Source organism: Lissotriton vulgaris, chromosome 7 (genome assembly GCF_964263255.1).
Source record: "Lissotriton vulgaris chromosome 7, aLisVul1.2, whole genome shotgun sequence".
Classification (NCBI taxonomy): domain Eukaryota; kingdom Metazoa; phylum Chordata; class Amphibia; order Caudata; family Salamandridae; genus Lissotriton; species Lissotriton vulgaris.
In genome coordinates, this window is record NC_141695.1 from 954,475,469 (window position 1) to 954,500,808 (window position 25,340).

Consider the following 25,340-nt stretch of genomic DNA (forward strand, 5'->3'; position numbering starts at 1 on the left):
ATATATTTTGTGGCTCATTCCCAGGTTTACCAGCCTTGGTAAATCTGGAAAGGTGTAAAACTCCATGGAGGTTGCATGGAAACACCCACAAAATGCCCACAGAATGCCTCTCTGATGCGGAGAAATGCAACACAGTGATTTGCTCTGCATTGCATTACTCCAGATTTCTGAAGTCATTTTGGAAAGGGGCGACCACTCGGTCCCCCCGAACGTATGGCGGAGTGCCTCGATCCCCCCGGGAAGCCATTTTTGGGCGGGAGGCGCGTCTCGGCTGGTATGCCCGAAGCGGCGTAGCCGGGGCGCGCCTTTTCCCGCCCTAGAGTGGGCTGGCCTAGACACCGACGTAGCCAGCCCCGCCCTAGGGGCAGGCAGGGGCGGGTTCTCGCCCGCCCTGAAGACGGATAAAAAGAGACGCAAGACCAGAAGACGTCCTCTTGTTCTTGTGCTCCGAAGCTGCACCTCCTCGCTACCCGTGAGCTCGGGACAGAACGAAGAGCCAATTTTGAGCGTTTTGATCTTTTTCTTTGTCTTCTAGATACTTCGTCGGAGAAATGCCAAAGAAAGTCGCAAAGAGAATGACGACCGACCAGATGGTGCGGGCCCTTTGCAAAGAGGTGTCCGACATAAAGAAACGGTTGGCGAAACGGGACGGGGAGGAGGATTCGGGCCCTGCGCCGGCTGGAGGGAGACCTAAGAGGCCGAGAAGGGTTCCAGCCGGTGGAGACGTCCCGGTCCCCTCTGTACCGCTCGAGGCGCCGACCCCAGTACCAATGGAGGGGAATCCAATCCCCGTTGTCGTCACCCCGACATCCAAAGAAGACATGCCCCCCGAGCTGGCAGCACAGCTAGCAGCTTGGTTGGGGGATAGTAGTGATGGCGCCACGGCTGCCGAGGCACAGGCGCTGATAAAAGGGCTTCGTGAGAAGAGAGATGCAGCTAAAGTGACTGCGCCGTTGGCGGGAATAGACAAACCGCAAGCGGCCGAAGCTGCGTCCGGTGCAGGTAAGCGGCCATTGCCGATTGCAAGGGACGAGTCAGCACCCTCTCGTAGAGAGAGATTGGGACAACATGTGCCTTTAGCTATAAAAGAAAAGATCTGGGCTGGGGAGTACGTGAATATTTTCTCCTTGCTTGTTGATCATTATGAGGTGGAGCATGTTAAAAGTCAGAAGGACCTAATGCATCCGAGTGTTTGGCGCGCAAAAATGGCCGCCTTTAAGGTAAATGAGAATATTGGCAACTGGGGCAATGCGTGGGGTATTTTTACATCGATTTTGGGGGAACGTAGGCCCGAGTTGCTTTCTGAATTTCCCATTTATCAATCACGAATTATGGGTTACTCGACAGCGTATCAAGGTATCAAGGTAACCATTGGTTTTGTTATGACAATCTGTTCAGGAAAGAAAAGGAACATAACAAGGGTTTGACTTGGGATTGTTACGATTCTGTAACATGGGATAAAATGAAAGAATCAGGAATGTTAAAGATGCCATTGGTTGGGAGCAATGTTGTAGATTACTCCCGCCAAAATGTGGGGACGCCCTTTCGACCAAGTACGAGCACCGACGATCAGTCGAGGCCCGCAGGCAATACAGGGAGGAAGGGTTTCTGCTTTAATTTCAACAAAGGGAAATGTACCAGACCTCCGGGATCGTGTAAATTCAAACATGAGTGTAGTACGTGTGGGTCGTCCCATCCTGAGTCATCGTGCAGAACCAGAACGGGTGAGAGGCGCCAAACAGGTCTAAACTAGTCCGAGGGGCGCCTTTACCAACCCCGATTGATACCTTGGCAATGATTCCCTGGCTCAGTGAATACCCGGATCGTACTTCTGCTGGGGTGCTGCGGAACGGTTTTTCACATGGTTTCCGCATCCCGGTAGGGGACTTTCAGGGTGTAGGGATTTGCAAAAATCAACTTTCTGTTTTACAACATACATCTGTGGTGCAAGAAAAAATTCAGAAAGAGGTTAGCCGGGGACGGGTCGCTGGCCCGTTTAGTGTACCCCCGGTACCGGATTTTGTTTGTTCTCCGTTAGGGGTGGTCCCCAAGAAGGACCCAGGTGAGTTTCGTTTGATCCATAATTTGTCTGCTCCACACGGCCTTTCGGTGAACGACGCAATTGATCCAGAAGTTTGTTCGGTGCGATACGCATCGTTTGATGAGGCAGTAGCCATCTTGAATCGCCTGGGGCCCGGGACGTTGATGGCGAAATCAGATATCGAGTCAGCGTTCCGGTTGCTCCCGGTACACCCAGACGATCAGCGTCTTTTGGGATTCGGGTTCCAGGGGTCATTTTACATGGATAGGTGTATGCCAATGGGATGCTCTATATCATGTGCTTATTTTGAGCAATTCAGTACTTTCCTGCAATGGGTGTTCACGAAGAAAACGGGTTTCCGAAATGTAATGCACTACCTTGACGATTTTTTGTTCCTTGGTCCCGCCGGAAATCCCGAATGTGCTCAGGCCTTAGCTGAATTCTGTGTGTTGATGGGTCATTTTGGCGTGCCATTGGCACCGGGTAAAACTATGGGTCCCACGACTTGCCTCGAGTTTTTGGGGATCGAGTTGGACTCAAGGGAGGGGTGTTTCCGTTTACCAGCTAGCAAAGTGTTAAAATTCAGGGCAGCCCTCCAAGTATGTTTGAATGCATCTAAGGTTACACTGCATCAGTTGCAACAATTAGTGGGAAAGTTGAACTTTGCCTTGAGGGTGATCCCAATGGCTCGCCCTTTTTCCCGCTCAATTGCCCAAGCGATGGTTGGCCTAAAGGAGGGTCATCATCGCACGAGGTTATCGGCTGAGGTCCGCCAGGACATGCGGATTTTGGTTAGCATTTTTGGCGGACTTCAATGGCCGAGTCGTCTGGAACAAGCCAGCCGTGTCCTCAGAAGAGCTTGGGCTATGGACAGATTCAGCAGGAAGCATAGGCTTTGGCGCCATCTTCGGCACAAAGTGGTCTGCTCAAAGGTGGCCCCTATGGTGGCACGAGAAGGGGCTAACGAGTAATATTGCTTTCCTCGAACTATTTCCCATTCTGGTGGCCCTGAGAACTTGGCCAGAAGGGTTCAGAGATCATTCTGTCGTGTTCTGGTCCGACAATATGACCGTGGTAGAATGCATCAATAGTCAGGCAGCCCATTGTAAATTGATTTTGAGGCTGCTCAAAGAAATTGTCCTACTGTGTATGCAACTGAACGTGGTATTCAGAGCAAAACATGTCCCAGGGGTGATGAATCAGGCTGCTGATGCACTGTCTCGTTTTCACATGCAGGCTTTCTCGGGTTTCCTTCCTTCAGCGGACCCGGAGCCGGCACCCTTCCCCGAAGCTCTCTGGTCTCTCGGTGCCCCGAACTTCGTCACCTCGTGGGAGAGAGTCTAGCACCCAGGACAAGGAAGGCATATGAAGGGGCGTTCCGGGCCTATTTAGCCTTTTTGGGGGCAGAGAGAGGGGGACTTTGGGGTCAGGAAGAGTGGGTTGTACTTTTTCTGATGTCCTTACGTAGGGCTGGGAAATCGGTGGCTACGGCCCAAAGGCATCGCGCCGCCATTTCTTTTGTTGCCAGGGCCCATGGCATCCTGGACCCAACAGCGTCTTTTACAGTACAGAAAGCGCTGCGTGGGTGGCAACGCCTAGAGGGTCGCAGAGTAGACGTAAGACGACCGATAGGTCTAGACAGGTTGTCCCAGTTACTGGCCACACTCCCTAACACATGCTCGTCCCCTTTCGAGACCTGTTTGTTCCGGACTGCATTTACGCTGGCATTTCACGGGGCTATGAGAGTTAGTGAGCTAGTTGCAAGGAACAAACAGGATGTGACGGGGGGCTTGTGCAGGGAACATGTTCAGATCAGGGGTGATGCGGTGATTGTCTCCTTTCTCAGGTCCAAGACTGACCAAGATGGGAGAGGGGACTGCACGATCATTCGCAGGAACCCCGAGTCATCCATGTGTCCGGTACAGTGCTTAGAAGATTACCTAGCACGAAGGGTGGCATCATGGGGGGGGACATTGTTGAGGCATGCAGACGCCACCCCGCTGACGAGGTTTCAGTTTCAGCGGGTGCTTGCAATGGCCATTGCCGCAGCGGGCTTGGACCCGGGCGAATTTGGGACCCATTCCTTTCGAATAGGGGCTGCCACTGAAGCTACAGCCAGGGGTCTTAATGTAGAACAAGTGAAACGTGTGGGGCGCTGGTCCTCCAATTGTTATAAGAGGTATGTGCGATTGCACATGTTGTGAAGCTGTAATCATGTACTCACGCTTCTTGTCTTTTGTTTGTTTTCAGTTGCGCAAGCCTACGCGGCAGGGCGGACTGTGCAGTCGACCCAACACCAGGCCAGCGGTCGCACGTCACCGGCTGTGAGGAAGGAGGTGTGGGTCGTGGGCCACTCATACGTGAGACGGGCCGCAGACGTATTCAAAGCAGGTGACATGATTGACGTACCTGGGGAATACGGGTACAGAGTGTCCTTCTACGGAAGGGGCGGTCTCTGTATTGACCAGTTTCAGGAATTTTTTGAGGGTTTGTTAGAGCGGATGAGGTCACCGCCGTCCATAGTCATAGTGCATTTGGGGGGCAATGATTTGGTCACCACCGGTAGACGACTTCTCCTGGAAGCTATGCTTTCCACAGTAAGTTGGTTAGCGAGGAGAGTTCCGGGGTGCATAATTGCGTGGTCTCACATGATCCCACGAAAAGTGTGGCGGGGGGCTATCTCGATCCCTGCTTTGAATCATTCTGTTAGAAAATTGAATAACAAAGTGAGTAGGTTGTTCCGTTCCAAGACATTGCATTCGATCTCGCATAGTTGTATTAATGATGACAGTATGTATCTGGGGGATGGTGTGCATTTGTCGAGGGTGGGGAATGAGTTACTCATAGGTGACTTCTTAGCTTGGTTAAAATCGTTAAAACATGACCTTTAGGTAGGAGTTTTGTGGGGGGGTCCGGATAGCCGGTCAACTATCCGGACCTGTGGCGGTAAGGTCATGATCGGTGAGCACTAATTGGTAGATCCCTATGAGTGGGCGTCACCCAACACGGATGGGAGCGCTCGGGAGAGGTGGCCATTGGCCCCTCAATGGGGAGGCGGTCCCGTCTAAGGGCGGGTCGCCGGAAGTAAAGGAAAGGCGGTCAAGGCCCCTTCCTTTGTAGGAGGGGTTACAGCCCCCTCCTGGGGGAATTTCCCGGGGCCAGTGTCATCTGCGACGGCAGATGCGGTAAGTTGTGTGGGGTGGGGGGAGGTCCACGATACCTTCTAGATACCACACACAAGTCTTCGAACGACCTTTAAATGGCGTCGAGTCTTAAGTGCCCCCGTCAAGTCAAGGGAAATTGTTAGTAGTTGCACTTGAGGTAAGCCTCTGTGCTGTCGCCCCTCCCAAGTGGGAGGGGTAAGTCTGGTTAGGGATCTTGACACCGGTTATGACCTTGCTGTTGGCCCTTAAACGTTAGGATGTACAATTTCAGTGTTTCTAGAGAATGTTTTTGTAGGATGCTAGTTCGGCTAGGAGAACCTCTGTATTAGAGAATATGTTAAGGTTAGCCAAACATCGCAATGTGATAATGAAATTGTACATAACATGAAACGTTTAATGTTTTAATTTTTTGTTTTAATAAATACGGCCGGGAGGGTCACTCCCTCCCACATCCAAAAACTTTAAGAACTGTTTCCGGTTTCCCTCCTTTTGGGGATTGTGTTGAGAGGGGGTGGCGGGTATCTCAGCCATATGGAAAGGGGCGACCACTCGGTCCCCCCGAACGTATGGCGGAGTGCCTCGATCCCCCCGGGAAGCCATTTTTGGGCGGGAGGCGCGTCTCGGCTGGTATGCCCGAAGCGGCGTAGCCGGGGCGCGCCTTTTCCCGCCCTAGAGTGGGCTGGCCTAGACACCGACGTAGCCAGCCCCGCCCTAGGGGCAGGCAGGGGCGGGTTCTCGCCCGCCCTGAAGACGGATAAAAAGAGACGCAAGACCAGAAGACGTCCTCTTGTTCTTGTGCTCCGAAGCTGCACCTCCTCGCTACCCGTGAGCTCGGGACAGAACGAAGAGCCAATTTTGACCCACCCACCAGCCCCTGAGGACAGCAAGTCGTTGTGCAATAAAGTGAATTTTTATAAGTATGTTTTCCGTTTCGTTTACAGGCTGTGAAAGTATCAGTTTGTTGTTGATCATAATAAAGTATGGTGAATATCGTGTAAGTTGTTACGATTAAAATGATTTGATGTAGTGTTGCATTTTAAGCATATTCTTTCGGTCGTAGCGACCAATGTTTTCTTAGGTTTGAGTAAGAATTGTCGTATTTATTTTTTGGTAGGCGGTAAGGTCATGATCGGTGAGCACTAATTGGTAGATCCCTATGAGTGGGCGTCACCCAACACGGATGGGAGCGCTCGGGAGAGGTGGCCATTGGCCCCTCAATGGGGAGGCGGTCCCGTCTAAGGGCGGGTCGCCGGAAGTAAAGGAAAGGCGGTCAAGGCCCCTTCCTTTGTAGGAGGGGTTACAGCCCCCTCCTGGGGGAATTTCCCGGGGCCAGTGTCATCTGCGACGGCAGATGCGGTAAGTTGTGTGGGGTGGGGGGAGGTCCACGATACCTTCTAGATACCACACACAAGTCTTCGAACGACCTTTAAATGGCGTCGAGTCTTAAGTGCCCCCGTCAAGTCAAGGGAAATTGTTAGTAGTTGCACTTGAGGTAAGCCTCTGTGCTGTCGCCCCTCCCAAGTGGGAGGGGTAAGTCTGGTTAGGGATCTTGACACCGGTTATGACCTTGCTGTTGGCCCTTAAACGTTAGGATGTACAATTTCAGTGTTTCTAGAGAATGTTTTTGTAGGATGCTAGTTCGGCTAGGAGAACCTCTGTATTAGAGAATATGTTAAGGTTAGCCAAACATCGCAATGTGATAATGAAATTGTACATAACATGAAACGTTTAATGTTTTAATTTTTTGTTTTAATAAATACGGCCGGGAGGGTCACTCCCTCCCACATCCAAAAACTTTAAGAACTGTTTCCGGTTTCCCTCCTTTTGGGGATTGTGTTGAGAGGGGGTGGCGGGTATCTCAGCCATAAAAGCCACGCATACTGGCTTTGCTGGCTTCAATGTGCGTCACACATGTATCACATTGCGTGGTGCAAGCATGACACAAACCTCTCATAAATATGCCTCTGAGTTTCCCATATATGATTTGGAGGATCAGAGTGGAGATAGCCTGACGACACAATGACCAGATGATAGTACCTTGTCAGAATAGAGACCCTCAATACTGTTTATCATAAATACAATATGTATCATTTGCCTCCAGAAATCTACTGAAAGAATACCTTAACTGAGTCTCACATAAATTAACTTCACTAGCACTTCCATAAAACATGGAACGTCCACCTAGTTAAACATGATGCCCAGTTACCTACTTCTGAATCTTTTCCTAATCCCAGGAACTTCCACACCTTCTATTTTGTCTTCTTCACCAACTTCTGTTTTACTCTTCTTATCTTTGGAGTTCAGAAAGCTTTGAGTTGATCTTGCCTATAAACTTTAGCGTCTGCTGGAATTGAATGGAGATGTTCTTTTGCAACACTTTACATTTAAACATTGTAATGATAGCTTAATTGGGTCAACAGACCTATATAAATGCCGGCTTCAGTAAGGACGTGCACATTCTTATGACAGTAGATCACTATCAATGGGTCTCAATATGAATCAGGTGGGTTTTATCACAATATTTCCACCCCTCTAACCCACGTTACTGATTCTGAGGTTGTAGGTAACTCCATGTGCCAGAAATACTCCCCATTGCAGGTTTTGAAGGGGAGGACTACTCGAAAAACCGTTTTCTCATACAAGCTTTCTCCTAGAGTTTCACCTCGGATTTTGTCAGAATTTGTGTGTAGACTGAAACCTGACCACAGATTATCAATGGGACATAATTCAATGTCAAACAATCGAAAAAAATAATGACAGGTAAGTCTAGATTTTATTTACTTCACTCCACTTTTATGTGCCTTAGCAGTACACATATATTCAAGGTGCATAAATGTGATGTTAGAAATAGTAAATTTATACTTCCTATATGCACTTACCTTTCATTATTTCATCCTTACAACATTTTTCCTTGATATTATTGAACTACAATAGCCTAGGTTTTTTATACTCAGAATTATAATCATCTGATTTCATCTGGAAAAATATCTAGGTGAACTTGGCATTCCAAAGGGGCTGTAACGTCAGTTAACATTCCCACTGGGATTACTATTACCAAAGGCACTTGTAATGAGGCACCAAATGAGATGACACAGGCTGAAAAATTAGCAAACATGCATTTTATAATAACTTAGAATACTGAGATCACTTTTAAAAGTAGGGCAACAATGTATATTTAAAGTCAGTGCAGCATTTTAAGTTGGTGCCAACTGTGTAACACTCTTTATTTTCAATACATTTAGTACTTTAGATGTTCGTATGCTTGAGAAGCCATGAACACTGACCTTAGTCCATATAGCACTGTTCCATCGGGGTGCAATCGAATCATTCTGTTCTTGACCGTTACTCCATGTACAAATGACTTCTTGTCATTAAGGAAGTAGGTATCTGGTACCCAGAGCTGATCTGCAACTCTGTTGTCCAATGTCAGATTTAAAGGTATCTCAGAGTAAGACAATCGCTTATCCCGCCATGCTTGCTGAAAGTACATTGTCAAAGTGTAGTCCTGTGTTACAGACAAAGAGAAAGCACTAGTTAACAATGGAATGAAGAGTTTTAGATCAGTTGTTTTTAATCTTTTGACCCTCACGTAATCATTATTTGAATCCAGGGACCCCCACTGAAATATTATGTTAATCTGGGGACCCCCAATGAACCATTATTGGAATCCGGGAACCTCAGCCTAAGAAACTTCAATGTTTTTTTATATATATCTTTTTATTGGCATTCTATATCAGTTTATACAATCGGTACATGAACCTTCAGTCATGCTTATTCACTATATTTGCTAACCATACAAGCCTGGATGTTACAGATCATGCATATAAGTAGAAATTGCACATTAACATACATTCTTATTAACAGTTAGTCTTATGTTTTTCACTACAGAATTATGTACACACCATTAATGAAGTCAAGGTAGTTCCTTCCACACTTAGCCAAGTTTGTAATATAAACTCATTCGATTCTTTTAACACTAACTCATATTTCAATGATTTGAACCACTAAACAATGCACAAAAAATACATTAGCAAGCATTCATGAAACAGATACAGAAAAGATAACATGATTTATTTAGTTCTCAAACAAATGTAATTTTTATTTTACTTTATTAGGAATAATAGAGTTATTCTAAGTTCATTTGAGGCCACCCATCATCCCTACTACATTCTGTTTAATGCACTAATGCTGCTCCCATTAATCAATATGAGGATACAAACTTAATTTTTAGTCTTCAATTTCAAATTCCTTCACATTTAAAGAACATTTTAAAATTAGCAATTTGGCATATTGATTCTTTATTTACATGCGCCTTAATAATCTGTTAATATTTTTTAATTTTCAAATAAGTTGCGGACCCCCTAAGTAGGCTTTGTCGGTGCCCAGAGGTCCCCCAGATCACAGGTTAAAAACCACTGTCTTAGATCATTTTATCCTTTGTTCCAAACACTATATTGAGAACTTCATTATGTATAGAGCACTTAATGTCTACAAAAATCACTGTTAACAATATTAAACAATACTGTGTTTATATTAATAAACAGCACAAAAAAGATCAAATATACACACTTCAATGCTTGGAAGGTGGTTCTAAGTGTAATACAAGGGGAGGCAAAACAGTGTCAATTCTAACATATATATATATATATATATATATATATATATATATATATATATATATATATATATATATATATATATATATATATATATATATATATATATATATATATATATATATATATATCCCTATTAGTTCCTCGTTGCCGGGCAGGTGCATTGCTCTACGTCGGTTCGCAATCCTTGCTGCAGAACCAAGCCGCTTTCAATGTAGACTCAATTCACTCCTTGCAGAGTGAATAAACAGGACAAACTTGTGTGTTCCGATTTTTTGCACATTTTATTCTTTTTAAACCTTCAGATGGATATTGTGGTAGGCAGACACAGATCAACGCATATCGGGAGCCCTCTCCCTTGCTCACGATCAACCTGGCCCCAGGGTTAACACACATATAAATTCAAATGATAATTACATCACTTCCTGTTTGCTGTTCGTGTTGGCCCTGAGCCTTCTGGGGGATGTTGTTTTTATTACCCTTATGTACAAAACATCCCCGTGATTTCCAGTTTGGATCAAACTGAATGTGATATTTCATTAGTGTCTCACATGTCATTCTTTAGCAATTAGTGGTAATTTCAATTGAGCTTTTTGTGTCACCTTTGTGACATTTTTCAATCCTGGAGAGCAAAATGTTTTTTGTAACAATAATGTTATCCTTCATTCACTGTTTCTAGCTTGTAAGTTGCTCCACATTTTTATTTTGCCCTTCAGTGGGTCTTCAGAATGTTATTATGGTGTCAGTGAAAACTCGTTTTCACTCTCTTTTGACTTTCGCCATTGTTGGTTTTCTTTCGCTCGCGAAGTACCACCTTTTAATACCCGCTGGTGGGTATATTAAAGATTCTTCCTGTTAAGCTCATATCGTCATTGTTGTTTTTGTTTCGCTTTTGATATCCGCTGGTGGGCGTACTCCACATTCTTCCTTTGAGTTCTTATGAATGTCACTTCAGTTTTTTCTCTACCCCGCGGTCTTTCCGTCCGCCGAGGTACCATTCCCCTTCCCACCGCCATCCTAATTTGGCGGTGGGAATTCTAAGGGTGTTCGTGGGAAGTCCGCCACCGCCAAGCCGGCGGTCCTCACCGCCGGCCCAGCAGTGGCGGACATCCCACCATCGTTATCAGCCCCTATGTCCCCTGTACCAAAGATGCAACAACAACAAAAATATATATATGTGGGCTGGGTAGGAATACCCTGCCCCCGAGGCTCCATGGAGGTGACCCAGATGGACCATCTAAGGGGGAGAAATTGAAAAAAAAAGGCAATTTTTGACTCAATCCTGAGGGGACTCCCATGGGATCGTCAATAAAAAAATGTCGATCCAGGGTTGAATTCTTTAGTTAAGGCATATTATTTAATCAAGCCATATTCGGCCACGGGGATTCCATCATCCGGGGCCACCGTATGCAATAAGGGCAGGGGGCCATGTGACCCCTCTTTCTGGGCCATTTTTGACACAGGGATCCCATCTTCTGGGGACCCAATTTAAATATTATGGAGTGGGGTGGTGCTGTCCCCCTCCCCAAACTATATACGTCCCTGGGGCCACATCTCTGGGACCCAAAGTTCTTCTTAAGGGGAGGGGAGCCAACCCACCCTGAACCTTTAAAAGACTCTCGGGACCGCATCCCCCAGGGTGAGACTTTAAAAAAAGGGAGTGGATGCATGGCCCACCTTCCCTGAGCCCTTATTTGCCCAGAGGACCCATCCCCTGGGGCCACTAACTTGCTGTATTCTGGGGAGCTTGTGCTATGGGACACAGTGGTTTTCCTGCCCAATCCGGTGCATGTGTTTGCTCCTGTCCGGCATTAGCATTTCTATATCTTCCACCATATGGGAGCAAACACATAGGTCCACTCCCAGTTGGCAGGAGCTTTACAAGTACTCCTGCTGGTTGGGAGCAGACTTCTGATCTGTTTTCCTGTTCGCACTAATGATTAAATAATCTCCACACTTAGGGGCTGATTAGGATGGAGGATTTTCCGCATCCTCCGGGCCGGCGAAACCCACCGCCGGCCTGGACGATGCGGACAATCCTCTGCGGACCCACCAAGACCCACCGCCACATTAGGATGGCTGGTGGGTCCTGGTTTCTGTCCGCAGCTTTTCCTCCGCGGTTGGCTTACAACCGCGGCGTAAAAGCACTAATATGGTGACGGTGTCTCTCAGACACCGTCAGCCAGATTAGGATGTGCTTGGAAACATGCTTTTCCGCGGCGGCTTTTCCGCCGTGGAAAAGCATGTGTAACTTCACTGCGGGGCCCCGTTGTGGGCCCCCTAGGTGAAGGGGTGTGGGGGGTGCACATGGGGGGTACCTATGGTACCCCCCTGCATTTGTATGCAGTAAGCGGCAGGCACCGCACGGTGCCTGCCACTTTCTACATTCAAATGCAATGCATGCATTTTTAAAATTGCTGTGGGTGCAGCTTGAAGCTCCACCCGCCGCAATGTTAAAAATAGAGGATGTGACCGCCACCCTGGCGGTCACATCCTAATCTGCACACAGGGAACGCCGCAGCCCATGCGGACGTTCCCTCCTACTCAGGGGTCGCGGACGGACTCAAGTCCGTCCGCGATCCTAATGACCCCCTTATTGTGCTAAAAACAAAATGGTTGTGAATCTCACAAAATCTCAGATTGTGGTGTTCGGAAGGAAGGTCAGGAAGAAGGTAGCTGGTACCTGGGTGGCCTCAGCCTGGCGGTCTCAGGAAGCTCTTGCTGTGAATATCTTGGTGTCTGGCTGAAGGATCACCAGTCTTATTGTTTTCATCTAAACTCATTAAAGCCAAAGACTGCTTCCTTGTTTGCAGCTTTTCAATCCTTACAATGCAAATTCCAAAGCCAACTTTGGCTTCTCTTCTTTCAGTGATAAATGCCAAACAAAAATGTGTTTAGATACAGTGGCTTTCCCGAGGAAGTTTGGAGCCTATCTAAATTCTGCACAAAGTAAGGCTTTTTATATTCCTTTTTGACAACTGCAAAATGCTTCCCTGGTTAAGGTGTAGTTGGAATTTGGCCTGCTAAAGTAAATGATAGTTCAACACAGCTCATTACTTAAGTACATGTCACTATTAAGGGTGTCTGATCAGGCAACACTGCGTTCACTGATATGGAAAGAAATTCAAGTTGCCATACCAACAAGAGAAACAGCTGGACGTGAGCTTTTGATCTGGCCTTGAATGACCTTGAGGCAAATGAACTATGGGAATCTACCCAGCCACATGATCTCTTTAAAACATCTCTAAACAGACAAATAAAGAAGATCTCATGGAATGGGGATAAGAAAGTCTTCAGTAAAGAAGCCATGTGTGGATAGTCATTTACTCTTACAAACAAACTTGCCATGAATCATACTTAACTGCTTTCATGAGATTCTTTTTTTAAATCAAAATGCTTCACGTGCCTTTTTCGCCTGTGTCAAACAACCGATTGCCTGCCAAAATGGCCATGGAAACCTATGTGTTCTAAATGCAGGCTTTGTCATCAACATACAGAAAGTTTGGCTCCCATCATATCAATTTGCCCCAAGTACTTGACTGAATATAAAGCTTAGTTGCACAACTTTTTTAATCAGAACGGCACCAGAACATTCACACCTTACTCTTTTGTCTAAAGGGTGAATGCCCTTGAGTAGTTGTGGCTTTCATAAAATTTATTACAAAAGCAGAAAGGCTGCTGTCAGACAAAAGTTCAGATGTGGCAGTGTGAAGGAAGCAACAGCTCTACACTGACACCGTTCAATGTTTTCAATGCCACCATTGCATTTTAAAGCTGCTTTGCACAGTAAACCATGCACTTTACGCTGGGTATTATGGAAGGACATGATGTGGAACAATAAGGAACAAGAGAATATGATTAGCCACTATGAGAAAAATGTTTTGACGCAGTTTAGTATCACCTTTTGCACTTTATAGCAAACTTTGCGCTAATTGGAAAAAGTGTACAGGTCATTGTCAGATAATGAGGGAGGTTGAGTATATGTTTTTGTAGCCTGAAATCTTTAATTCCATTCTTTGACTATTTTAGCAAATGTTACCTTGTCACACCTGCCCTTTATCTTTGGGTTTATTGAAGAGGCAGTGTAAGATGATGGGGAACAATGTGGACCAAGAGAATATGGGGAGATACGGCAGGCTACAAATGAGTTCACTTTTTCTTTGGTTCTCTTTTATGCTACCCATGGAATTTTAGCATACCTTTCACTGTCACATTTGCACACTATATCTGGTTTTATGTAAAAGCAGTGTAATCCCATAGTCTCTTGTTTCACATTGATAAGATAGGAAACAATGTGAAACAAGAGACTATGGGATTATACTGCTCCACTGAAAGAGGTTACTGTTTTATGTTTCCATGAATGTTTTTAATCTATTGTTTTGTGATGTGAAGATTTATGGTTTAAATTAACTGAAATAAACTTGTCAATGGCAAGGAAAAAGAACAACAGTTTGCTCCCACCCATAGGGAGCAGCATAAATAGCTGCTCCGTCTGGATGGGAGCACTTCTGACTCCCGCAGCATGCTGGAGCCGACTGGGATGCAGGGCCACGTCTGAATGGTGGGTGCAACAGGAGGGAACCTAACAATTGTAAAGGGAGATCTCAGGGGTGGGATCCCTGAGCTGTTAAAGGCTGTTAGAACAGGCCTCCTTGGCATGGCTTCCCCTGTTTTTGTGCCTCTACCTCCTGTGTTTTGACTGTATGCTGGACTTCATTTTTTTCTGTTTTTTGAAGTGTGGGCAATTACCACTGCTTTTCAGTACCAATGTGCAATTACACCCTGTGTAAATTGTGATTCTGTTTTGTTATCCATGATTAGCATATTTGATTTACTGGTAAGTACTGAGGAAAGTGCACTGTGTGTGACTAGGGCCTGTAAATCAAATGCTACTAGTGGGCCTGCAGCACTGATTATGTCACCCACATGAATAGCCCTGCAAACATATTTCAGGCCTTTTTAACTGCCATGTCAGCCTCGCTAAAGCACCTATTTTCCAGGCCCAAACCTTCCATTTTATTACATGTAAGGTAAGGTAGCACCATGAGCATGGTGAGGTGTATGTGAAAGATAGGGCATGTACTGGTGTGCTTTACATGTCCTGATAGTAAAATACTGACACATTTGTTTTTCACTATTGCAAGGACTATCTCTCCCATAGGTTAGCATTGGAGCTTTCAGTTGGGAACAGCTAGAGATTTCGAGTTTGTGTTCTCCTGACTCAGAATTTGATAACACCCCTTTTACTTAAGGTGGTTTTTAAATAGTTTGTTTGATAACACCACTTTTAGAAAGTGAATATTTTCAGTTTAACCATCCTATGTGCCTCTGCCTGATTGTGGAATCCACATGTGATTTAGACTGACAGATGGGCTGTTTGTGCATTTTCTCTAGGCAGTCACGCAAAGGGAACTGAGGGGTGCCATGCATATCCTGATCGCCCATCACCTCCATGCTCTCTCACAATGCTGTCTGCATCTCCCTGTAGTGTTTCTGGAGCCAAGACAGGGCAAGGCAAGATCTGTGTACTACAAAGACAATCCTTTGAAGTATGACTAGTTCAAAGAAGGACCTGTAACCCCACATTTTCAGACCACTTCTATACTGAGGACTCTGCCAAGAAGAAGAGCTGAAGAGCTATCAGGAGGAGTACTGACCATTTGCTGTGTTGATTTGCCAGGTAAAGGTCCCTTATATTTGCAAAATAAATTTACAAAGCAGGTTTCGAGCTGTAATCTCAGATCTAACTCGTTAGCTCTTTTAAAAGTCCCTCAAATACGTCTAAGTCGCACTAGGGGTAGAGCCGTCTCGTACCTTGCCCCAAGGAATTGGAATCAGCTCCCCATGGCCCTGCGCAAATGTACCTCGTACGCGGCTTTTAGGAAACAACTAAAAACCTTTTTTTTCTAATATAGTAATCTAATGGTGCCGATTTTTCCCTCTCCTCACTGGGTAAGCGCTGAGATGCCCCGGGGTGAGTCATGCCCTATAGAAATATACTTAACATAACATAACTATGTTGCTTTGCAGTTACTGCTTCTGTCTGTGAGCAGTGAAAGAATTGGACTTGCTTTCTGAAATCCTACTTTCTAAATTCTCCAAGGGCTTCTGTGTGCTTGCCTTCTGTTGAAAGTCTCAAGGACATCAAACTTCTCTGCTTGGAGTTCTGACCTCCCAAGTAGTGCCAAATCCAGTTTTGGGCCCTTGGAGGAAGTATTGTGGGATTGCTCTGAGGTTTTTGGAGGCCATTCCCCCTTTATCTGGCACTGCTGTTGAAGGATGAAGTTTCCTTAGATGCTGAAGGTCCTTGGGGGCCAGCAAGCCTTCCTGTTGCCTCCAGTAAGTCCCACACAGCTTGATTGCAAGAGGACTTCAGAGGCGCCCTCTTTCTCCACCACAGTCCCCTTGGCTTCAGAGGGTCCTTGGGGGTCAATAAGCCCTCCTGTTACCTCCAGTAAGTTCCAGATAGCGGGATTGCTGAGAGGTCTTCAAAGGCCACAACCCCTTCCTCCACTACTCTGCAAACGTGCCTCCTGGTGCACTCCTGTTTGAGGGATGTAGTCTCTTTGGCTCCAGATGGTCCTTGGGAGCCAACTACCTTTCCTGTTACCTCCAGTAAGACCCACATAGTGGGATTACTGAGAAGTCTTCGAAGGCAAAGCCCACTTTCTTCACCTCTTTGCAAATGCACCTCCTGGTGCATTACTTGCTGAGGTTCCTTGGGGGACAGAATCTCCTCCTGTTACCTCCAGTAAGTCCCACACCGCGGGATTGCAGGGAGGTGGCCAGGGTCCCTCCCTCTTTCTCTACTACTCTGCACGTGCAACTACTAGATAAAATACCTTGAAAAATCAAAGGTTACAGGGACTTTATGGTTAGTAAAAAGCATTCAAATAACCTTTGAAATTCACTGAAAAATTGAAAGGTTGCAGTGATGTTACATTTCAGAAATGGAATTACAAAATCCTTAGAAATTCATTGAAAAAACCAAAGGTTACACAGATGTTAAATTTAGGCTTAGGTTTCACTTGTACAACACCAGTAAATTTCAGCAGTTATAATTAGCTGAGCTAACTATAACTGGTGCCCCCCACAATGCACTACTTATAGCCTCACATATTATATTACCCATGACATGGTCAGTGACATCACTGATGACATCACTAAAGACATCTCAAATGACATCACTGATGATATCATCCACAGAATCACTGACACAGCCACTCACAAACCCATAGAACCTTTCATACACCCACTCCCAATCCCACACAACCCTTCACAAACCCATTCACAGACCCATAGCAGTACTTACACACCCACTCACTGATTCATAGATCTACACACACATACACTCACTAAACCATACAGTACTCATACACATTCTCACTCACTAATGCAGCCCCTACATATCCACTCATACACCCATACAGCCACTCACACACTAAGTTAGTCACACATAGAGCTACTCACACACCTAGTCACTCACCCATACAGTCAATCACACAGCCACTTACTTTACTTACCCATACAGATACACACACACACACTCACTTACTCATACGGATACTGACATGTACTCACTCACCAATACAGTCACTGACACAAGCACACACTCACCCACACAGCCACTCTCACATTCACTCACTCACCTGTACAGTCACTCATATACACCATCAAGCAGGCACCTGTACTACCTTTCACATACCCAGTTACTTACCCATATACCACTGACACATCTACTTACTCACCCACTCAGCCATACACACACTCACTCCCCCATACAGCCCCTCACACATGCACTCACTAACCCATACAGCCACTGACTCAACCACTCTCTCAGCCATACAGGCAGTATCACACCCACTCACCCACCCACACAGACACTCAGACAACCATACAGGTACAAAGACAACCAATCACTCACCAATTCAGCCACTCGTGTACCCATTCATCACCCATACAGCCACTTAGACACCAACTGACAGACTGATACAATCACACAGCCACTCACTCACCCATACATTCACTGAGACACCTAGGGCCCGATGTAGGTGGCCGTTTCAGGCCATTTACCGACTGGTAAATGGCCAATCGGTATGTAGGGGCCAAAATCCAAGGCCACATGTAGGTAAATCTACATTTACAGAATCGGTAAAATTACCGATTCGGTAAATACCGAATCGGTAAGTTTACCGATTCTGTAAATTCCATATGTAGGTGGGACTCTTCTGAGTCCCAAAGGCCTTAACGAATCGGTATTTTACCATGAAATCCAACTTCATGGTAAAATACTGATTCCGGTGTGCATGCACATGTGTGCATGCACACCTATGCCATGTGGCAGGCAGACCTGCCCCTAGGGCTTGTATGCCTGCCACATGGCACCCAATCCTGTTTAAGGGGTGCCAGGGGGTGTCAAAGTGACACCCCCTGCACCCTGGTGAAATTCGGTATTTACCGATTCGGTAAATACCGAATCGGTAAAGCCTATTGATTCCTATGGGCTTTGAAGCCCATAGGAATCAATAGGCTTTACCGATTCGGTATTTACCGAATCGGTAAATACCGACTTTTACCGATTCGGTAAAAGGGAACATCTGGATTCCCTACATACCCACCCCTCACATTTACCGATTCTTAATTACCGAATCTGTAAAATTCGGTAATTTTCGGTAATTAAGAATCGGTAAATGTTACTTACCTACATCTGGCACACAATCACTCACTTATACAGTTAGTTACACCCCCACTGATTAATCCATACAGGCACTCACACACCCACTACTTCACCAAGACACTATGGTGTCTATATATTTAACATTCAAAACTTTTTAAAAAGTGTTAGAAAAAGCACCCATTTCAAATAGGGGCTATGAAGGAGAAATGTTTTGTTTCTTCTTTCTTTTCCAACTTTGTATGTGTGCTGCACTGTACAACACACATACAAAGTGGGAAAAGGCTTCAAGTTAGTCCAAGCAGGGTTCCCATCCAGTACAAAGCCAATGCTAGACTCACAGAGACATGCTTACAATGCAGTTCAAATGTGTGTCCGTGGGGCACGGCACCCAAGTTTAATGTTTATTGTTTGATTAATTAAAATCATCACAATACCCCCCCCTACATGAAAAGAATAGGTTTCATCTTCTCAAACAGCTAGAGGTGTCATATATACAAAGTGCAACTGTGCTCTGACTCCCATACATTTGAAATGTGTAAAAAATCTGTTATTTTAAAATCATTCTAAAACTATGTTTAGATCAAATTTCAGCAAAAAGTTAAGATTGTGTAGCAACCACTTTAAAAGAATAGGAATTTGTTACATACAGTTAAGATTAAAAAACGTCCACTTGCAAAAGGCAGCTGTTGCATGGGGCACGGCACCCTATTTTTGAACTGGAGAGGGGAGGAGAGTGCCATATTTCAGTAAATATGACACTCTCTTGCTCTCTCCTTCTCACGTAGTACAGCATTTACGTCTGCTGCACTGCACTTTGTGAGAAACTATTAGATCTGCCTCTAAGAAAGAATAGCTTCAATTAACCAAATACTGATGAATGTGGCCTTACCAGTATGAGGTCTTCCCCTGTGCCCCTTATCCCTCACTAATGATCCTTTAATCTCTGTAGCTAAAACTGTCTCAACCCAGGTTGTCACAGGAGAGATTGTAGTAGGAATATGTTGGCTGTTGCATAAGACATTTGATGTATGATTCATTTCTATAATTCTCCAGTTCCTTGCTTAATTCATTCAAATGTAAATATTACAGTTATTCACTACTACATTGGAATTGTCAACAAAACTAGGGTGAATTGCAGGTCTATGTAGACAGGGCTGGAGCTTACCTAAGTCAAGGCAAAACAACCATCTTAAAAGTAAGTGGCTTATTTACAAGCCCCTTGCACTGCCGGTACGTCATTTTTTGTGATGCATCAGCGGTGCATTTTGCTGCCCATTATTTACAAGGACACGTAAAGCTACCCAGCTTGACTTTTTGTGTTCTTTTAAATATGGTCCCTTTTGACGCAGCACGTTGTGTGAAACGGACGCGCCATGGATGTTGCTGTGGGTGTTCCCATGTAAAACCCATGTCTTCTGCCGCATTCCCAGGTTTACAATCTTTTGTAAACCTGGGAGTGCGTCAGAATGCTATGCCTTCCCAGGGGAGGCCTAGGGAGGTGCAACGAGGAGAAATGTTTTCATTTCTCCAAATTTGTGTCTCTTTCTATGTGTGCTGCAGTTCACGCACAAAAAGAGGAAATCCCCTCTCGGGATTCTTTTTGTGCCGGAAGGTGTCCCTTCCTGCGCCAAAACAATCTCCCCTGAAACGCAGACACCCTTGCACCATGGTCTGCGCTGGAGCATGGCAGTCAATTGTGCGCCAGCGCAGGGGAAAGCACAGGGATGAGACATATTTGTGCAAATATGTCGCATCCCTGTGCTTTGAAAGCGACTCAGTGCGGAGCAGCCAAATGGCTTGCAGTGCCGCGCTGGGTCACTTTCTTGTAGATAAGGCCCATAATGTTGTGAGATATAAAAATAAATTGTCCAGAGTCAAAATAACATTTTTTCTGGAACACTGAACACACACGCACCTATTGAGACTTCCTATTTCATAGTAACCATATTTCTTTGTTTGATACCTATAAATGAGATAAATAAGATAAAGATAGAAACTGCCTGTAGCTGTTTCTATAAAGAGATAATTCTTCGCTTGACTGAGCCTACAACTGGCACATAAACAGGCAGACCTATAGGACATCCTGGCGGAGCGCTGGTGGCTGAGGACTCAGCAGCGAAGAATCTACGCAAGCCTCATGTACGAGAAACATTTAGTAATAATCTAGTTTGTAAAACGAAACCTTGCAAACAGATACATATCTTGTAAATGTAACTAAGCAACACACTCGTGCACTACCGCTGATCCAGTAATTAGCGGTTATTAGCCAGACAGGTGTGAGCATAGTCACTTACTACCTGACAAGGGAAGGAGACATTTTCTGGGGAGAGCACGTTTAGGGTAATTTGCATTCGACTCTAATTTCAATTCTTGACAAAATTAGTTGTCTTAAGAACTGTGATTATTCTTCCGTTTAGCTCTGTAGGTGCTGCTAAAGCTGCTGCTGAGGAGATAAAGAGCGAGCCGGCTTAGGCGGTGCATTGTTTCAAAGGCTGCTGACTCTTTCCTTCAGAGCCTCTGACTTAAGAAATGAAACATGAACTGCGTCTTTTCGGATAAGTGATCATGTACATTCTTCGTGCATGCTAATGTGCCCTGCCTGTCGGCTAAGTCACACCAACACTCGTAGATGTGCAATACAAAGTTTTGCATGAAATGGAGCAAGTATCCGCATTTAAGTCTTTGAGGCAAGGTTTTATTTCCCATAACATCTACAGCTCGGAGTCGAGCGCTGTTGAGAATCTAAATTAGTTTCCAAATGAAGGAAGACGCCTTCTTGACCTAACAGAAGCAACACTGAACCGTCGATACATTCAAGGCCTGCTGGCTCTTCTGAGAAGGCCTAAATCAGTAAATTAAAAAAAAAACTTAAAATCCAGGACGGGTGTCTTGTGGGGCCTTTTATTCTTGTCTAGAAAACACAGCTCATGGTAGCCACAAACTTGCCAAGCCGTGCAGTAAACAGCTACTTACCCCTTCATTTCTCCCTGTTGAGAGCAGGTCAAAAGGGCCCTCACCTTTTAAACGGTAATTGAAGTCCAGTAAGCGCCTCAAATTCGCCTCAGGCAACAGCAAAGAGGGATATTTAACGGGACTGACACCGTTATGCCGGGTCGGTGCTTTTGGCCTCCAGTCAGTTCAGTGCCTCAGTATTGAGATCAATAATATCAAGCGGCACGTGTATCTCAATCACAGCACCCTGGATCCTAATAAAAAGGGGGGAGTAGGGAAGGCAAGGATAGCTGGCATGCATGGCTGTGCTGCACTGATGGAGGGCTACAATAAGGTTCCTGACATCCTAGCCTATTGCACTTCTCCCCAATGACAGTGGAAGGTCTGGGCACAATGGGCCCGATTCACAGAATGAATTTAAGACTCAATCCTAAACTTACTACTGTTTTGGTATTCACACATTGCACTTACTACTTTTGATATTCACAGAATAAATGTACTACTTTTGGCATTCACAGAATGCACTTACTACTTTTGGTATTCACAGAATGAAGTTAGGACTCCTAACTTTAGGACTCCTAAATGCCTTTTGTGAATACCGAAAGTCTTAAAATTAGGATTTTTCTCAATTTAGTAGTAGTAAAGTTAGGACTCCTAACTTTACTACTACTAAATTGAGAAAAATCCTAACTTAAGACTTTCGATATTCACAGAAGGCATTTAGGCGTCCTAAAGTCAGTAGTCCTAACTTTACTACTACTAAATTGGGAAAAATCGTAATTTTAGGACTTTCGGTATTCACAGAAGGCATTTAGGAGTCCTAAAGTTAGAAGTCCTAACTTTACTACTACTAAATTGAGAAAAATCCTAATTTTAAGACTTTCGGTATTCACAGAAGGCATTTAGGAGTCCTAAAGTTAGGAGTCCTAACTTCTGTGAATACCGAAATGAGTAAGGGCCTTCTGTGAATACCAAAAGTAGTAAGTGCATTCTGTGAATGCCAAAAGTAGTAAGTTCATTCTCTGAATATCAAAAGTAGTAAGTGCAATCTGTGAATACCAAAACAGTAGTAAGTTTAGGATTGAGTCTTAAATTCATTCTGTGAATCGGGCCCAATATTCCTGATGAGTGTTTAATGGTCTACTATGTGTAACTCCTCTAATGAGCAAACTCTTTCATTGAGTTCTATGAGTTTTGCAATAATGCTCTCCTTGTCCATGGCCAGCAGTACCCAAGGGGAATTATCCTACAGCAATGCCCTATACAACATTTCCCAAGAGGAATGAATTAGGTCATACCCTGTTGACACATGAAATACATTTAATGAAGGATGGAATGCTTGGATTAATACTAGCCACTAGTAATTACTCAGGCTGCATCCCATTCCATCGTTATTTTGCACATCATGTCAGCTCAGTTTGGACCCAGCCATATGCAAATCAGCCTTGAACTTGCTTCAATGGAAACAGTCCAGCCTGAAATGTTAAGCCAGGTCCCCCCTGAACCAGAACACAAGCAAGCCAGGATCAGTTTTGCCCTTGTTATGGTGTCATCAGCCAGGTATACCTTGGTTCCAGTGACATAGTGTGCACAGGACCCACATCTGGGAATACTCATTTTAATTAGTGCAATATACTAATGATTGCAAAAGGTGATGGATGGAATGCTTGAATTAATCTCAGTCTCTGGAAATTACTGGGGGCCACATCCCAATCCATTGTTATTTTGCGCACCATGTGTTAGAAATGGGATTTCTTATTGTCTAGGGTAAGTACCTAAGCCAGGCAGAACCCACCACTCTATTCAGAGTGAGGTAGTTAATCACAGAAGATAACTCCTGTTCATCCCCTTGGTAGCTTGACAGAACAATTAGGTTTATCCCAGAGTCAATGAGTATAGCGTTTGCGCAACACACACACCATCAGTGACACACTAGGCACACCACAAAATGAGACTCCACACAAGATTATATAAAAAATCCTTTGTATTATATATAAAACACAATAGACCACAATCTCATAAATCAATTTGCCAACCAGGCAATTCCCATAACAAAACATTGATCAGAAATCACTTTGCCAACTAGGCAATCGGCATAACATTACATTTGGTGCAATAAAGCAAATACTTATAAGTTGCGCAAGTCTTATAACACCATCACTGTGAGTAAAATGCAGTTCCTGAAAATGTTACGAGTTATTTTGTCACTGCCAGGCATGAAAATGGAGCAGTTAGGTCCCATATGAATCACAAAATCTCACTGTACAGGGATCACTATATTAGTGCAAGCCCTGTGAAAAACCCATGAAGCATCATATGTCTCAATAATAGCATCGATCATCAAATTGCATCCTTCCGTTTTACCAGTAGTACATAGCTCACTCACTACCATCACCAACACAGGGTAGGTCACCTACCATTAGAGGGAATACATAGATACAGCACACCAGTGCCACAGTTACATGTTATGCGGTAATCAAAGCACTCACTGAAGGACACTGGAGCACCTGCATGCCTACTACAGTTAGTACGGTCAAAACGAAGCGGAGGCCTCCATCGAGGTCTTCCCTGTAAGGCCAGCAAGAAACAAAATGCCCCCAAGGTATGTATCAACACTGAGAGGTTGCTGCCTGCATTTGCCCTTAGGGATAGCCACTGCAGAAAAAGATGGCCTCAGTAGGTGAGGAGACCTTGCCACAGTCTGGGCGAGTTGGGAATCCCACGGGCCGCCTTGGATCCCTGTGGGGTCAAACAGCACACCCCTTGCAGCTTCTGGCCCAGCTCCTTTGAGCAGTGCCAGCTGCGCTGCTCTCACTCCTTGGATCGGGTGTAGGGAGCAGAGGCGCAGTATGTTGTCTACCTCTCCTGAGGCTCAACAGCAACTGTGACTTCCGGGCCTGAGCCTTCACATTCCAGATCATTGGGTGGTGCCACACTCTGGTTCGGCAGATTGCCAGGCAACCCGTTTCAGCCTGGGACATTGTTGGATGATGAAGATGTGACTCCTTCACTCCATGGCCTCTCAGCCCTGAGAGGGTACATGTGCTAGAGGCTCAGGAGGGGGTGAGCACCTTCACGCTCAAGCGCTCTGCTCTCAGGGCCCAAAATCTGTGGGGCAGCTTATGGCACTCACAATGCCTCTCATGCGGCCAACCAAGCAATTAAAACTACATCCCACACACTTCCTGCAGGCCAACAGAGCTTCACATGCTCTAGGATGGAAACCCCAGCACTCCTGCAGGCTTTCTTTGTAAAAATAAGTGAAGAACAGGCTAGTCTTTCTTCTGCTCAAGGCAGGGGCAGCCTCTGCAGGCCGTCCTACCCCACACACATCAGGGACAATGCTCCTCACATAGCTTCTCCAGCTCTCCTCCCAGACAGATTTCTTTTATACCCAACAAGGGTCTTTCATGAATTCTTTTATTGTTCTGGGACTTCCATCAGGAGTCCAGCACAAACAAGCCCTTGGAGATTCTTCGCAAGCAGGATACCTCAGCAGGGCAAAAAGAGTCAGTCCATTTCTACCACCACAGACAGAAACAGCAACTGCAGACCAACTCTCCGCTCACACACAAAAGGTAGGACTGCTCACACAGCTCTTCAGTTGTTCTTTTTGGCAAAGTCCTCTTGTTTATTGAAGTAATTTAAAGTCCTGGGGTGTAAGGTAAAATACTTATAGCCCATTTTGTCACTGTACCTTGGCCTCAGAATCTCTGAGCTCAGCCCAAACCAGTTATGCCCTCCTTAATCCAGCATGACCACAGGGGTGTAGACAACATAGTGCCAAGGAGACACAGCCTATTCAGGGACTAGCAAAACTCCACCCGCCACTCTAAATGCAGACCAGGTGTATTCAGCCCAGCAATGAGTCACCCAGGCAAGGCATTACA

At 45.2% G+C, this 25,340-nt stretch overlaps 1 protein-coding gene across 1 annotated transcript in view; it reads right to left on the reverse strand.

Moving 5' to 3' along the window:
• GABRB2 (gamma-aminobutyric acid type A receptor subunit beta2) overlaps window positions 1-25,340 on the reverse strand; it is a 900,075-nt gene that overhangs the window by 613,137 nt on the left and 261,598 nt on the right. Inside the window, exon 4 of the mRNA XM_086931398.1 lies at window positions 8,490-8,710. Within this exon, the coding sequence (XP_086787524.1) occupies window positions 8,490-8,710 (221 nt within the window). The remainder of the gene's footprint in view (window positions 1-8,489; window positions 8,711-25,340) is intronic.